Below are 15915 nucleotides of genomic sequence, written 5' to 3'. Positions count from 1 at the left end.
CTCGGAGCCCGAGGCTGCGGCCGCACCCTGCCCGCGGGCCTGCGTGTGCGCCCCGGGCTCCCGGCACAGCAGCTGCGAAGGCCGCGGGCTGCAGGCGGTGCCCCGCGGCTTCCCCAATGACACCCAGCTGCTGGACCTGAGGCACAACCACTTCCCCTCGGTGCCCCGGGGGGCATTCCCCGGTCTGGGCTACCTGGTGTCGCTGCACTTGCAGCACTGTGGCATCTTGGAGCTGGAGGCGGGGGCCCTGGCCGGGCTGGGCCGCCTTCTCTACCTCTACCTCTCTGACAACCAGCTCTCCGGCCTCAGCGCTGCCGCCCTCCAAGGGGCCCCGCACCTGGGCTACTTGTACCTGGAGCGTAACCGCTTCCTGCAGGTGCCGGCCGCCGCCCTGCGCACCCTGCCCAGCCTCGTGTCCCTGCACCTGCAGGACAATGCCCTGGAGCGCCTGGGCCCGGGGGACCTGGCAGGCGTGCGGGCCGTGCGCTGGCTGCACCTGAGCGGAAACCGCATCGCTCAGGTGTCTCCCGGGGCGCTGGGGGTGGCTCGAGAGCTAGAGAAGCTGTACCTAGACAGGAACCGGCTTCGAGAGGTGCCCACGGGGGCGCTGGAGGGGCTGCCCGCCCTGCAGGAGCTGCAGCTCTCTGGGAACCCGCTCCGGGCCCTGCCTGATGGGATCTTCCGGCCTATGGGACGGTCCCTGCGACATCTCTTCTTGAACAGCAGTGGCCTGGAGCAGGTGGGCACTTGGTGTGTGTCGGGGAACATAGCACAAGGCCGTCCGCGAACAGCATGCACTTACTCCGATGGGCACCCTGGGATAAACACGTCATCCCTGTATTCCACCTGGCCTCTCAGGTGTGGGTGATAGGCCAGGTGGACTACAGGGTCACACAGCTAGAGGCGTGCCCCAGGGCACAGTGTAGGGCATGGAGGAGGGAGGCATTTGGGTCCAGGTGTTACCTAGGGTGGGGCTTAGGCAGAGCAGAAAGAACTGTGAACTGGGCATCCAGGTGACTTGGATGTAAGATCCCCCTGGGTTTGCAGCCTAGCAATTCCCTTGCTATCGGGGCCACCTCGGGTTCTCCAGCTTGCCCTCTGCAGGCCCAGGGTGTCCCAGGCCTGGCAGGAGCTCACGCCAGGGCCTGGCACCTCCTTGCAGATTTCCCCTGGGGCCTTCTATGGTCTGGGTCCAGGCCTCCAGAGCCTGCACTTGCAGAAGAATCAGCTTCGGGCCCTACCTCCCCTGCCCAGCCTCAGCGGGCTTGAGCTCATCGACCTCAGTGCCAACCCCTTCCACTGTGACTGCCAGCTGCTCCCGCTGCACAGGTAGCACCCAACTCCCAGCCAGGCCCTGCAGGGTTGGGTCTGTTCTCTTTTTTCTTTTTACCATGGTGCTAGGGATTGAACCTAGGTTCTTATGCTCACTAAGTAAGTGCTCTACCAGAGCTAAACGCCAAGCCCTGCTTTATTTTTTGAGACAGGGTCTTGTTGAGCTGCCCAGGCTGGGCTTAACCTTGCAGTCTTCCTGCCTCAGCCTCCCGAGTGGCTTGGGATACAGGCATGTGCACCATGTCCTGCTCCTGATATTGTTCCTCCTCCCTTTTCATAAAGGACTGAGGCTTGAAGTGACTCAGAAGCCACATAACTGAGAAGCTAAGAGCCAGGACTCTGGGCAGCACCCTGTTAGACCCGCTGTCCCCAAACTCCCGATCACCCCTACTCCCTTCTGGAAGGTCAGGCTGTGTGCTTCCCAAGCTCTTTCCTCCCCAGGTGGCTCACTGGGCTGAACCTGCGGGTTGGGGCCACTTGTGCCACCCCTCCCAATGCCCGGGGCCAGCGAGTGAAGGCTGCAGCTGCTGTCTTTGAAGCCTGCCCAGGTTGGGCTGCCAGGAAGGCCAAGCGGACACCAGCATCCAGGCCAGGGACCCGGAGGGCCTTGATCAAGGGAAGGCCATGAGGAGCTGGCAAGGTTGGCCAGGAGCGGGGCTGGGCAGGGAGGAGCAGGCCTTCGACTTCTCCTCCCACTCAAGGGCCCCCGAGCTGAGTAAGGGCCCACACCCTACTGTGTCCCCTGCTCCTCTCCAAAGGAAATGATTATGTGCTGCTTCATCCCATGGGACAGTGGCCTTTCCTCTAAGCCACAGAACCCTGGTCCCAGTGTGTCCTTAAAGGACATCATGTTTCTGCTGGCCTGCTGCTGACTCAGCCATTCCCATCCTGACCTCATGACATTGCTGGGGGCACAGGTGGGGACCAGGCTGCACCCCACTTCATCCCTGCATCCTGACTCAGCTGGAACTCACAGTTCTGAAATCTCAGCACTTCCCAGTCGGGTGTGCAGGACCTGGCCCAGGAAAGAGCCTCCCCGGGGGGAAACTGAGCAAAGGCAGGAAGGGGTACCTGCCCCCCTTGGGAACTTCCTTAGGAGACTGAAGATGCCTGGCGCCATTGGTGGGGTTCAGATTAGTTCCTGAGGCTGCTGCAACCAAGCACCACAAACCAGGAGACACAGGACAGCAGTTATCTGCCTACTCAGGAGACCTGAAGTTGGAAATCAAAGTGTTTGGGGTCACTGTGTGAAACCTGAGAGGAAGGATGCTTTCTGGATCATTCTTGTAGCCACTTGGTGGCCTGAGGTGTCTTCTGGCCAAATCCTCGCCTTCACATGATCTTCATGTCAGCTGCCCTCTGTATCTGTCAGTGGGGTTCCCCTGTCATTTTTCACCCCCTGCAGTGCTGGGGGTTAAACCCAGCATCTAATATATTTGAGGCAGGTTCTCTACCACTGAGCTGCATCCTTAGCCCATATATTGACTGATCGCGACAGGCCTCATGATGTGGTTCAGGCTGGCCTCAAACTAAGGGTGAAGCTCCTGCCTCCACTTCCCCAGTGCGCAGGCAATGGTTCATTCCTAGCCCTTCTGTGAGGTGAGACAGGGTCTTGCTAAATTGCCCAGGCTGGCCTCAAACTTAACAGTCCTCCTGCCTCAGCATCCCAAATTGCTAGGGTTATAGATATACCTAGCACAAATTTCCCCTTTTTGGATACTGGCCACAGTGAGGCAAGGCCCAGTTTAACGACCTCATTTTAACCACATTACTGCTGTAGCAAGTTTATTTTCAAGTCTACTGGGGGTGAAGGTTCTAGCATATCTCTTAGGGGAAAGTATAATTCGGCCTGAAAGCATGTTCTGGAAGGCTGAAGTGAGGAAGGGCTCTCCAACACACCCCCCAGGCTGGAGGGGGACAAGTATCACCACCGAAGCATCCCAGCTGGCTTTGGTGCTGGGAGCGATGTGGTCTCCAGCAACACTTCTGTGGCACCGACCAGGCAGATGCTGGCACTGGCCAGGACCTGGCAGCCCCAGGAGAGGTGTGGAGGCTCGGCGGGCTGGCCCATCCCAGCTCAGTGTGGGACTACAGGAAGATGGGGGTTCAGTGGGAGCCAGGCCCCTCAGAACATTCTAAACATCCCACCTCGTGCCAGCCCTGGAGTCCTGGGTCACAACCTTTCTTCTACTTTGAGATACCCTCTTGCTAAGTTGCCCAGGTTGGGATCAACTTCTGATCCTCCTGCAGTTTCCTAGTGTTGGGATTACAGGTGTGCACCATGGCGCACACAGACGCGCTTTAGGGAAAGCAGCAGTTTCCTGCTGGGGACGCACAGGGACTGCCTCAGCCCTGCACCCTGGCGGGGTCAGGCCGAGGGCCTGGGCAACACCTGCCTCAGCCTCCCTTGCTGCTACAGCATCATTTGGTGTTATCAAGTGGGAGGAACCCCGTGCAGTCGACAGGATGGAAATCTGTGTTGGTGGTGATGAGGCCTAACCTGGGCTGTCTCGCTGCTGTCATTTGACACTGAATGGAAGCAACTGCCCTCCCCTTCCTCTGCACCAGGGACTGATAGTGGGGACAAGCCACTAAGGAGCTAGAGCAGCTGAATAAACACAAAGCCGCACCCCACCCCACCATACACACCAGAAGGCAAAGGCTACACAGCAAGACAGCAGGGGCATGGAAAGTGACGCCTGGGCCCAACTTGCTGTGATGGCCACTGACGGGGACCAGACTTCCCAGTGAACGCAGGTGCCTATTGGCATCAGCAACTCAAGCTATGTGTGCTTTCCATTTCAGACACTTGGCAAAGCTGACTTCCCGTCAAGCCTGAGCTAGGACTAGGGACAGGTAAGAATTGGGCCTTGCCTCTGGGGACCTTGCAACTGGGGAAGGGAATGGCACGTGACAATAGCACACTATGCAGTTGTTTCAGGGTACCTGAGGTGATGACTGGCGCCCCTGCTTTGCCCTCATCTGCCCTTAATACTTTAATTTAGTGGTACCAGTGACTGCACTCCGGACCTTGCACTTGTAGGCAGGCCCTTATGCTACTGAGCTATCTGCTATCTCCCTGGCCCTGCACTTAACAGACTTTAAGGTGGCCCTCAGGCACACAGGAAGAGACAGGCGCTACCCTGCACAAGGTGCTCGGGAAGCTGGCCTCTGGTCATGGCATCTTGTGTTTGCAGAACCTCTAGGGATGGCTCCTTCTTTGGGGAAGGCAGAGCGGCTCAGAGCGTTTCCTGGAGCGCTTCAGGCAGGGGTCCCTGGCCCGCTAAGCGAGGCGATACGTTCTGTTCCGCTGGGCTCCTGAGCCAGCTGCAGGGCCAGGGAGTCTACTCGGGTGTCTTCCTTGCACAGCCCGCACACGAGAGTGGTGCTCGGCTTCTGAGCTGTGCCTGCCACAGCCGGGGTCTTCTCTGTGCACCAGGCCGTGCTGGCCTGGACACTGCACTGCCATGTGGATCGGATGCACAGGGCTATGTCCACGTCCCTGCTCAGGCATGTGCCCAGGCTGAGTGCCAGCCACTGGCACAAGGACTCGAGGGGCCACTGAGGTGGCTGGGCACAGAGGCAGCCCTCGCAGGACAGACAGGAGCTGCTGGGCCACACGTGGAGGAAAGGGAAAGGCTGGGGACCCAGGAAGCTCTGGAGAGACTGGATTTCAGGGCAGACTGAAGGGCAAAATCAAGAGCAGACACGAGGTGAGCGTGCAGAACGCAGTTTAGAGGAGCAGGGAGGGGGCCCAAGAGGGTGCAAAGGCCGGCCAGGGCCTCTGGGAACACTGGCCACGGCCCACACCAAGGCCACACCTGACCCTAGTTCACCAGAGGGAACAGAAACATCAGGGCCCAGCCGGAGCCCCACCTTGTGACCACCCTGTGGAACCTGGTGTCACAGGGTCCTGGTGGAAGCCAAGGTCACAGGCTCTCCAAGCCCCGCCCACTCCTTGCAGGAAATGGCAACTCCACTGCACAGGGACAAGGGCACCTTGCAGGTCTGCAAATCCCACTGTCCTGGTCACTGCATCTTAGCTGCCTGCCATGGTGGGGTCCTCATGGGGCGAGGGTCAGCACTGTGACCCCCAGGAGGTGAGGCCTTCCGTAGGCGGAAGCGGATTGCTTTGCATCAGCTTAGCCCCTTGCAGGCATCTTCCGGTGCTGCCTGGCGTTGGGCATGTGGGGAGGGGAGGAGCCCGCTGTAAACCCGGAGCTAGGTTTGCAGTGCTGCACGCTTGTGATCCCAGTGCTCCAGGAGGCTGAGGCAGGAGGAGTACAAGTCTGAGCCCACGCAGGGCCAATTTGTGATGTACTGAGATTCTGTCTCAAAAAGTAAAAACAGGACACTTGAGAGGCTGAGGCAGGAGGATCATTGAAAGTTTGAGACCAGCCTGGGCTACAAAGTGAGCTCAAGGGCAGCCTGGGTTGCACAGCAAAAGCCTGTCTCAAAAAGTTGACCAAAAAAAAAAAAAGTAAACAAGTGCTGGGGTGTAGCTCAGCTGAGGGTTATAGGTTCTATCCCTAGCACTGGGGAAAAAGAGTGGGCAGCAAGTGTGCTTCCTTGAAAAGAACAGGATCCAGAGGCTGTCACACAGATCTGCATGGGGCACTCAGGCAGCTGGGTCACAAGGCCTCGTGGGGGGCAGCAGAGGGAGGACCCCGGAGCCCCAGCCTGCTCCTCCGGGCACAGGCCCCACTCCCCAGGAGGGCTACTTCACACTGGAGCCGTCTCGAGCTCCACGGACGGGCCGGAGGGGCCCTCTGCTCCCTGGCCCGGGGTGCTGCCACCGGGCACCTGGGCTCAGTCCTCCATCTCCTGCTTGATGCTCTCCACGGGCAGAGGCAGCTCCAGGCTGGCAGCCTTGTCGGGCGAGGCCATGTCCAGGTGCTCCTCCTTCACACACACGGTAATGACTGTGGGTGACAGTGGCGTGAGTGTGCGTGGCCGGAGGGCCCAGTTTCCCACAGACAGAGCCAGCAGGAGGTGCAGGCAGCGGGGGACACTCCTGTCCCCTGCTCACCTCCCAAGGCAGCAGAAGAGGAAGCTGGGGGCCGGGGCACGCCCAGCCAGCCAGCAGGTCACGCAGAGATGCTGGCACCGCGCCTGTCCCCACCCCAGCACGCACAGCGGCTGCAGGAGGAGGAGGAGGAGGCACGGCTGGGCTGCCGGCTGTGGTGTGCAGGCCCAGGGGCTAAGGACCCCCCTCCACCGCGGCGCTCTCTTCTGTGCCCAGGTCGGGAAGGAGAGGTCTCCAAACGCAGCGCAGGCCGGCCCTGCCTCGACCCCGGGGACTCACTGTCTCCAGGCCCAGGCTCCGACTCCACCTTCCCTACAGCCTTCGGCTCATACTCCAGCAGGGGCTTCTTGGAGCCCTGTCTGAGGGCCCGGGGCTTGGCGGGCGGGATCCTTTTCCCTTGGAATAAAAACAGAATTGAAGCTGCATTAGGGTCCATTCTGCACAAGGCCTGCTGGGCAGGGTGTGGGGCAGACTGACAAGGTGACAGTTTGGGACAGATACGCGCCGTGATGTCAGTGAGTTCCTCCATCAGGGTTCTCTACACCTTGCCCCCTGTGCCTACCTGTGCATCCCAGTGCCTCCCCGGATGTGGCCACACCCTCATACCACCCTCCTTGTGCCCAGTGTCATGAGCTTTGGTTCTGGCCGGTCTCTGTGCCCTGTGCCACACTCTAGCTCCAAGTTTAGCTCTGCCAACTTCCCTCTCTGTGTCCCCCCACCCTGGGCCTGTGCCACCACCCTGAGGAGAGTGGGGGCCCAGGAAGCCCTTGTCTCTTTCTGACCCCTTCCTCAGGGCCCACTGGCCTCAGGTGCCCGGGGCCACACTGCTTGGCAATTATGTGGCACTCTCTCCTTTCCCTCACCGTGTGACCATCTCCAGGGAGACTGAGCCCCTATGCATGCTCGGGTGCCCAGAGCCCCAGGGGTCCTCCCTGGAGAGACACACGAAAGCAGTGGCTCCTGGACACCACTGCTTTGGCTGCCCTGGGACACAACTTACTTTTTTTCCCAAACTGTTTCTTTTTCTTCTTTGTGGCCTCTCTGGCCTTCAGAGGTGTGGTCGGTTCTGTGGGTGAAAGATAGGGGCAGCGGAGATGAGGAGGAGCCACAAGGACAGAAGGCAGAGGGGGTGAACAGAGTGTGGGGGGAGGGGCTGGTGGGCCTGGGCAGGTACAGACAGATGTGGGCAGGTGTGGGGAGGACGCAGCAGCAGTGCTGTGGGCCTGGGAAGGAGGGAGGAGAGGCCTGAGCAGGGAGGGGGCACTGTGGAGGGCAGTGGGAGGCTTCTAACTTCACGCCAAGAAGCTGAGCTAGCACGAGAGGGATGCAAGTGGCGGGAGGCCAGGGACGGGGGAAGAGTGCTGCAAGCCCAACCTGTGGCCACTGGTGGCTGCAGCTGGTAGCCGGTGAGCTCGCACCAGCCCACGGGATAGATGTCCGGGGATTCGCAATCCACCCACTGGTCATACTCGCTGTCCCAGCCGTCGAAGTGGATGCTGAGCAGCCGGTGCACCACCCGCTTCACTGTAGCCACACAGATGAGACGTGGCTCCATCAGGTCCACGGCCTCCAGCTTCATGCCCACCTTGAAGCCATGGTTGGGGCAGTCCTGGGAGGACAAGAGGCTGGTGTGGAGGGCCGGCAACACTGTGGCCACAACATCCCTGCAGTCCCCCAGAAGGAGGGACTGGAACTGCCACCCCACAGCACCACAGCACCTGGTTCCATCCGGGGCACTCACCATATTGAAGAGTCTCGCTGGAGCTGCTTTGGATTTGGTCTTCTCCAAGTAAGTCTCCCAGTTGAAGGTCTGGCTCTCATACCCTACAGGAGTGGAGAATTTCCATGCAGGAGAGAAGACACAGGAAGTGGGCTGGGGGAGGGTAGCTCACTGCCCAGCTTGGTCGGGACCCAGCCTGGGATCTCTGTGGCAGCCACCTTCCCTCCTCCTCTGTGACATGGCACCTGCTCCAGGACTACAGTCCTGCTGTACAGGCCCTTCACTGCTCAAAGCCACAAGCAAAGTTCTGTTCACCAACCACCTACACCTATGGTCTAAGGGCCATCAGAGGCTGTCACCTTCCCCACGCCTTCAGAACTCCATGGCCAGGGGTCTACATGACCAGCACCCTGGCCCATGACCTCACTTTGCAAGGCCAGGGCACTGTGCTGCACCAGGCTCACCTTTTGGGGGCATGAGCTCAATGTCATTCTTCTGGCAGAAGGTGGCTGGGAAGATGGCATGGGAGGAGGCGTGGTAGCAGAACCAGTCAGAGCCGTCGGTGGAGGGTCCCCCATCTACACAGATCATCAGGTAGCCGTCCAGGAGGACCTAGGACAGCGTGGACCACAGACAGGCGCCTCATTAGTGGCTGTGGCCCTGAGGTAGGCGGGGCCCTCACAAATATGCCTCGCAGCTGAGCCCCTCGGAAAGCCAGCTGGAGCCGTGGGAGCCAGGCCCTGGCCCACCTTGCAGATGGTTGCTACGCAGATGTTCCCCAGGTTCAGGGGGTCGATGGCCTCCAACTTCATCCCCTCCTCAAACCAGCCACCTTCTGTGTAGACAGCACGTACCTTAAAGGAACAGGGCAGCTGGTGAAGGCCAGGTGGCAAAGGGTTCTGGGAACAGAGGGGCAGTCCCTGAGAGATACCAGGCTCCTGGACCCAGAACGGGTTGCAGGTACGGGGAAAAAGCACTCATGGGCCACGCCTCACCTTCTTGAACAGGTAAGGGACAGCATCACAGTAGATCTTCCGGAAGGTGGGGTGATGGGCCATGTCACTTCGCCTCTCTTGAGAGGTAGAGGGTAGGAGGAAAAGAAGGGAGGTGAACCTTGGTGCCACCCCAGGAAAAGTGGCTCCTCTAGCAGTATGTAGTCTGGCCCAGACATCATATGGAGCCCGTGGGGGACCTCTCAGCCTCAGACCTAAGCCTCCTTACATGACACCCAAGCCAGAAGCAGTAGGACGAAGTCTTGATTCTACCATGTACCTCCTGGGTGACTCGGCCCCCTGGGCCTCAGGCTGGTACTCCCTCCCTGCCATTCCTGAGCTCTGGGCCCAGGGTGCTGCTGACCTGACATCTTGATGCCATGGCCAACACGCCGTGACCATCCCACTGGGTGGATCAGGGGGCTCCACATGTGACACCAGAAATCATCATCACTATCACCATCCTCATAGAGGAGCCTCAGGCGACCTCCAATCACTGTGTCCACCACAGCCATGCGGGTCCGTGACACCTGGGACTTGTCTACGACTTCCAGGCGCATGCCCTGGCGGAAGGGGTACTTCATGCTCTCCACCATCTGCAATGGCACCAGAAACAGGCTGCTGTAGCCCCACGTTCCTCCTCCTGCCTCCCTGCTTTGTCTGGAGTCAGCAGAGGGCAGGGATAGCATGGTGACATCAGGAGTGACAGGGAACCTGTGCCTGCAGGTTCACTTGGGCCCAAGGCACATGGGGCCACATCACCAACACCAGTGACTCAAGGTAACAGAAAACAGAAAGCTGGTAGTGGCCTGGGTGCTGCCCTCTAAGCCTGGCCTCCTCCTCAGACTCCTGCACCCCCTGGCCTTCTGCTGAGGGCAGTGCGGGTCTTAGGTCTCCATGCGTCCACTTCCAACTCTGATTCTGAAGGGCTGTGGCTCAGAAGTGCTTTTGGAGCGCTGCTGCAGCAATCTGTGCCCTCTAACCCAATAGGGGACAGTGCCTAAACAACAGTGGTGGGGCACAAGTGGGCAGCAGGTTCCTCACACACTGTGACTTTGACACAAAGCCCTTGTGTCTAGGTAGGGCTTTTCCAGTCCCAAGACACAGCAGGCTTGGCGATCAGCCCTGGCAAGGTGCGTGACAAGACCAAGACAAAGCTGGGTGTGGGGGTCCATGCCTGTAATACCAGCACTTGGGAGGCTGAGGCAGGGGAATCACTGCCAGTTCAAGACCAACCTGGCTACAAAGTGAGTTCAAGGCCAGTCTGAAGTGCATAGTGAGACCCTATCTCAAAAGACAAAAAAAAGAGAAAACCCCACAGCTAGACAGAGCAGTGCTATTTCCACACAGGGCGGCAGGGGGAGCTCTCTGAGGCCTCAGAGCAGCCTGGGGCTCTTTGTTTCCTCAGAGCCGCTCCGGCCTCGGCCACCAAAGCTACATCCAAAAGCCATTTTCTCCACAAAGCCGGCTTGATATCCATTCCTGCTCTATGACCACAAGGCCAGCGTCCCACCTTTTCTGCACCCTGCCAGGGTCATATGTAGACATCACCACGTGACTTTTAAAATGAAAGAACTGGGGCTGGAGAGATGGCTCTTTTGTCTAAAGCACCTACTTGGAACAAGCTTGGCAAAGCACAGGGACCGCAGTTCAATCCCCCAGCACCACATGCCAGCCAGCTGCGCCCCCTGGTGGGCTGAGCTGGCCACACACACACACACACAATAAATAAATGTTACCAAAAAAAAAAAAAGATCAATGGGAATAAAGGTAAAACAAAGTGAACTTTAAAAAAAATAAACAAAATAAAATAAAATGAAAGAACTTTTTTCTTCAGAACTCTTGGGATTGGAGCCAGGGGCGCTGTACCACGGAGCTACACCCCTTGCCCTGGGGATTGAACTCAGGCCCTTGCGCTTGCCAGGGAAGCGCTTATTCCACTGAGCCATCTCCCCGGCCCTCCCTTGCCCTGTTTTTGAGACAGGTCTCACTCAATTGCCCAGTTTGGCAGTTTGTAATGCTCCTGCCTCAACCTTCTGAGTAGCTGGGATTACAGGTGTGTGCCACCAACTAAGTAGTTTTTTAAAATTAAAATCAAATGCCACATAGAATTGAGACACAGTCCTAGTTCAGAACAGCGGCTATTTTATATGATTTGTATGTATGATTCTCATTCTCTCTGCCTCTGAATTTCCTCTGGAGCTTCCTAGAGGGCAGGGCCTGTGTTTGTTGCATTCCCAGTGCCTCAGCTGCAAGTACTGTTCACGACAACATCTACTGAGCGAACACTCCGGAAGAGTGCCACAGGCAAAGGTGAAAACCTTGCAGAGATCTGAGAGCAGCGAAACTACCACAGCTGGCCAGGCCCAGGAGCAGGCAGGTGATCAATGCTTCAGGCGGCATCTGACTCTGCCCAAACGCGGCGCCAGTGAGCACCATTAAAGCAAAGGGCTCTCAGAAAAAACACTGCAACGATGGGCTGGGTGCAGGCTCAGTGGCAGGGCTTCTGCATGTGTGAGACCCTGGGTTAGATCCCTAGCACTTTTTTTTTTTTTTTTGTATTTTAGGGAAGGGTCTGCAGGGTGTTCAGGGTTTCACTACTAGATCAGCCTGTTTCCAGCCTCCCAAGTGCTGGGATTACAGGTGCGCACCACCACGCCCAGTCTTGGATCCCTATCACATTGTCTTTTTCAGACAGGGTCTCTCTATGCAGTTCAGGCTAGATTTGAGCTCACTTTGAAGCCCAGGCTGGTTTCAAACTTGCAGCGATCTTTCTGCCTCAGCCTTCCCCGTGCTGAGATTACAGGCACACACCACCATGCCCAGCGGATCCCTAGCACTTAGAAAAAATATGTAAAAATCTGGAACCCAGAAGAGCTCTCACCAGACCTTGATGTGGAAATCCACAGGCAGTGTCCGGGAGCCCACCAGCCGCTTCATGAGGTAGCCTTTCCAGTCGGTGAACTTGGCGTGGATGGCTGCGGGACACCAGCAGAATCCTGTCACTTGGAGAATAACTTCTCTCTGCTACTTAGGACAACCACCACCTCATCTCACAAAACCAGGTCCCACAACTTGGATCCTCCCAGGGGTTCCCCTCAAGACCCAGAGCTCCCCCTGCCCAGGGCCCTGAGGGCCAGGGAACATTCTCGCCAACTTACTCCGTGGGGGCACCAGGATCTTGCTGTTGATAGCACACCAGCCGATAGGGTGGACGTCCACGGTGCCCAGGTTGCACCAGAAGTCATGACTGGCATCATTTTCAAAGCCTTCATAGCGGAGCAGCACCCGATAGCCTACAAGGTGGGCCCAGCGCACCAGAAGGGAGGACAGGCTGAAGACAGGTCTCCCCTGGCCTCCCGTCACCTCCAGCCTGAGCTAGACTTCTCACATCCATTCTAGGAACTCCTTCCAGGCAGGTAGGTCCCTGTGGTTCTGGAAGGCACTAGGGCATAGGGAGCTCATTTCTGCACCCTGATCATCTCTGAAAAAAATCGAGCAGCCTTTCCCAGCCTGGCCAGCTCCACCTCCCCTCGAAGGTAGGAGGATCCTAACAAGGAGAAGGATTCTTGTGGAAGGGTACTGTTTGATCTGCGAAGTCAGTGTCTGCTGCTGACACTGCCCACCTGCGAGAAATGTCACTGCACACACAGCCCAGAATGGCCCTGGCCAGGGGGCCACGCACCTGCTGCCTGGATGACAGAGGCAATCCAGTACACCCGGCTGGGGAGCACGGCGTCACTGTTGAGCACCTCCACCTTCATCCCCTTCATGACATCTTCCCACTGGTCATAGAGCGGGACCTGTGTGGTGATGAGCACGTGCTGGAGGCATGAGCTGGCAGACAGAGCAATGCTTCATCGTGTCTCGCTCTGCACCTCAACTGTCCCTATCACCCACTGTACATGGAAAACCAGGCCTGTACCAGCAAGAGACAGCCACTGTCCTTGAAGACCTGGGCACAGGGGCTGGGGCAGGAAAGGGACAGGTGGAGGCCCAGAGTCATAGAACTCTGATATCCGATATTACAGAGCCAGTCCCTGCCCAGCCATCTCGGCACAGCACGCCTGGGGGAGGCCTGTGCACTGGCAGCACATCCTAGTTGTAGTGCCCTCTGTGCACCAGGCCTTTTCCTAGCACAAAAACTACCATGGTAACCATCACTCAACCTGGATGCTAAGTGGGACACCTTCAATTCCCACTGCTGAGACACAATACTCCACACCTACAACCAAAGGGGGCGATATCATGCGCCGCAAGGGCCTGGGTGCAGCAAAACTGCTTCATTCATGGCCCCAGGAAGCAGGTGGGAAGCGTGCCAGAGAGGATCAAAGGGAGGTTTCTGCCACTCACGGCCATGCCTCCAGGGTCCACCCAGAGGATCTTTTACTGCTCTGCTAGGCGGTTCCTAATCCAACAAAGCTGACATACTAGGATCAGTGGTCACAGGGTCTCACTAGGCTGGGCTCAAATTTGTGGTCCTCCTCCCTCCTCTGAGTACTAGGATTATGGACAGATTATAGGCAGGCAACACTGTCCCTGGCTGGTATTAAACGCTTGACCTCAAGTCCATCTCCCATGGGCCTCGCTTTCAGCAGGGAGCCTCCTGCAGAGCTGGGCTGCAGGAGCCATCCCCCACCCCTGGGAGGGGTGCCCAGGCCAGGGTACTGCTCTGTGAGAGGCACTGCCCATGAACAAAAACAGAAAGGCCCAAAACAAATATGGGGTGGGGAGGGGCATGGAGAGAAAAGGAGAAAAGGAGGGTGAGATCCTGAGACGGGCTGGGGAGAGGCTCAGTAGAATAAGCGCAAAGGTCTGAGTTCAATTCCCGGTTCCGCCAAAAAAAAAAAAAAAAAGAGAGAGAGAGAGAAATCCTGAGACATCATGTATCACGAGTTCATGGTATAAACAGAGGGACCATAGAGGAGGCACAGCTGAGCCTGGTACTAGGGCCCTTGTACAGGTATTTTCGGGAGGACTTGCAGGAAGTGGACAAAGAGGTAAAATAGAGAAAGCTGACAGGCCCCCCAGCGTCTGGTCCCACTCACAGGCAGTGGCCCTCCTGAGGTGGGAGCACTACCCCAGCAGCAGCGAGGACTGCTGCGTCCACCCGGCTCCACGGCCCTCCCCAGGGGTACTCACATGTTTAAAGCAGCTGACAGGAGCAGCCTTGTAGCTGTGGTCCTTCAGGAACTTCCCCCAGTCAAAGCCCAGGACCAGAGCTGCAGGGCAGAAACGCAAGAGCCCAGGCTGCGGGCGTGTGCAGCAGCCCTGAAGGGGCCTGGGGCACGGAAAAGGGTCCCTTGTCGGGGCCGGGGAGATGGCTCAGTAGGGTAAGTGCTTCCCTGGCAAGCGCAAGGGCCTGACTTCAATCCCCGGTTCCACCTTTTCAAGCCCAGCAGTCTCTTGACACTGTCCTGAGGCTCCTCTCATGCCACCATACCTGCCCCACCAGTGGTCACTGGGAGAGTGAGGACCAAACCTCCTGGCTAGAGGAATGCTCAGGAATATCTCCCTGTTCTCCTCTCAGAGAAAAGAAAATTCAGGGCTGCTCACGTAAACCCCTCAGCTCTCCCTCCCTGCCTGACCACACCCTGTAAAGGTAGGAGGGGTGTACACCTAGGCCCTGCATCCCTCTTCCCAGCAATTTCAGTCAGAAGCTCAGGTCAACTATCACAGGGCAGCTCTAGGCCTACATTTAATTCAATCAGAAAGAGCTGCATTCAGGAGAGAACAGTCCCTTTCCCCATCCCCCAGCCACTGCACACCGGCTTCAAACCAGTGTGCCCTTCAAACCTGAGCCTCAGCTGCCCAGGGCAGAGGGGCTACCATCATAGAGCAGGGAAACTCAAGAGGATAATCTTGGCTTTTGAACGCCCAAAGATAGGGTTTTGGCAACATGGGCTGAGGGGCGGGATACAAGCCCCAGAGAGCCTGAAGGGCATCTTTTTCAGTCCCTTCTTGGGGAAGGCTGCCCACCTAGCCCCCATCCCAGGCTTCTTGCCACCTCACCATCTTGTCCTGTTGGTGTCCCATCTGCCAGCTGTCCTGTCCCTTGGGAGTGGAGGAAGGCTCCAATTTTAGCAGACCAGGCTGCCTTGTGCAGGACTTTGGCTTTCTTGGTGGGCGGTTTTCCCTGGAGGAAGGAGAGCAGAGGGTGGGGCCTGCTGCAGAACTCAGACCATGGCCTCTGCGGATACTCGGCCTCTGGGGCTTCAGTTTCTTCTGTGCAACCAGACAGTGGCCTTAAGGATACTTGGCCGAGGCTGGTTGTGAGCAGGGTTGGGGCAGGGAGAGAAGGCAGCATCTCATGGGCTAGAAACAGGGGCTAGAAACGCTTTGCTTGAGCAGTGGACATGTGTGGATGTTCTTGACAGATGTCCACTGCTGCCACTAGGGGTCCAAAGAGGATGTCCCTTAAGGGGCAAGTCCTGATATGGTCAGGACCTTGTAACTTAAAACATGGATGAGAAAGGCCAAGAATTTAAACAGATCAGTGAAACAGAACATGGATTTAAATCCCAGATGTGGACCAGCCTGACAGCTCAGCAGACTGAAGCGCCTGCTTAGGCAGAGTGTAGCAGCCAGGGTTTGACCCCCAACTGCCAGGCCGGCCCCACCCGCAGGGCACGCACAAAATTGAGACTGGGCATGATGGTGTGCACCCGTAATTCCAGCGCTCTGGAGGCTGAAAACAGGAGGATCACTATGAGTCCTGTCTATATAGTGAGACCCTGTAGACCGTGTGCTAAAATACAGAAAAACAAAAACAAAAAATAAATCCCAAACAGCCTAGTCCTAATTTTAATTTATATAGCTTTGAGTAAGTTACTGAAATTAAAAAA

The 15915-nt window shown here is 57.5% G+C and overlaps 2 protein-coding genes across 6 annotated transcripts in view; one reads left to right on the top strand and one right to left on the bottom strand.

Annotated features, from left to right (window-relative positions):
• The window catches only part of Chadl (chondroadherin like), a 9575-nt gene extending 2965 nt beyond the window's left edge, over positions 1-6610 (top strand). Inside the window, exons 3-7 of one of the 2 annotated variants that reach the window (XR_002818344.1) lie at positions 1-739; positions 1163-1329; positions 1774-1972; positions 4138-4188; positions 6575-6610. The exon at positions 1-739 is cut by the window's left edge and continues 986 nt beyond it. Coding sequence is in view for 1 of the 2 variants with exons in the window: in XM_023702689.1 (XP_023558457.1) it covers positions 1-739; positions 1163-1329; positions 1774-1960 (1093 nt within the window). In the remaining variant the exon portion in view is untranslated. Of the gene's footprint in view, positions 740-1162; positions 1330-1773; positions 1973-4137; positions 5722-6574 lie in introns of those variants that run through there. The other variant, XM_023702689.1, reaches the window with a different exon arrangement.
• Positions 5806-15915, bottom strand: part of L3mbtl2 (L3MBTL2, polycomb repressive complex 1 subunit) — an 18422-nt gene continuing 8312 nt past the window's right edge. For 2 of the 4 annotated variants that reach the window (XR_002818345.1, XR_002818346.1), the window contains 14 exons: positions 15083-15206; positions 14213-14292; positions 12756-12873; positions 12232-12366; positions 11960-12048; positions 9435-9666; positions 9074-9150; positions 8828-8932; positions 8543-8690; positions 8100-8182; positions 7733-7967; positions 7359-7424; positions 6362-6754; positions 6169-6254 (listed from right to left, as the gene is read on the bottom strand). Coding sequence is in view for 2 of the 4 variants with exons in the window: in XM_004642565.2 (XP_004642622.1) it covers positions 6142-6254; positions 6638-6754; positions 7359-7424; positions 7733-7967; positions 8100-8182; positions 8543-8690; positions 8828-8932; positions 9074-9150; positions 9435-9666; positions 11960-12048; positions 12232-12366; positions 12756-12873; positions 14213-14292; positions 15083-15206 (1722 nt within the window). In the remaining 2 variants the exon portion in view is untranslated. Of the gene's footprint in view, positions 6255-6361; positions 6755-7354; positions 7425-7732; positions 7968-8099; positions 8183-8542; positions 8691-8827; positions 8933-9073; positions 9151-9434; positions 9667-11959; positions 12049-12231; positions 12367-12755; positions 12874-14212; positions 14293-15082; positions 15207-15915 lie in introns of all 4 variants that reach the window. The other 2 variants (XM_004642565.2, XM_023702690.1) reach the window with 2 other exon arrangements.

The sequence above is a fragment of the Octodon degus genome, unplaced genomic scaffold (genome assembly GCF_000260255.1).
Source record: "Octodon degus isolate 3935 unplaced genomic scaffold, OctDeg1.0 scaffold00156, whole genome shotgun sequence".
NCBI lineage: Eukaryota > Metazoa > Chordata > Mammalia > Rodentia > Octodontidae > Octodon > Octodon degus.
Note: the sequence above shows the minus strand (reverse complement) of the source record. Positions and strands in the feature narration are given on the sequence as shown.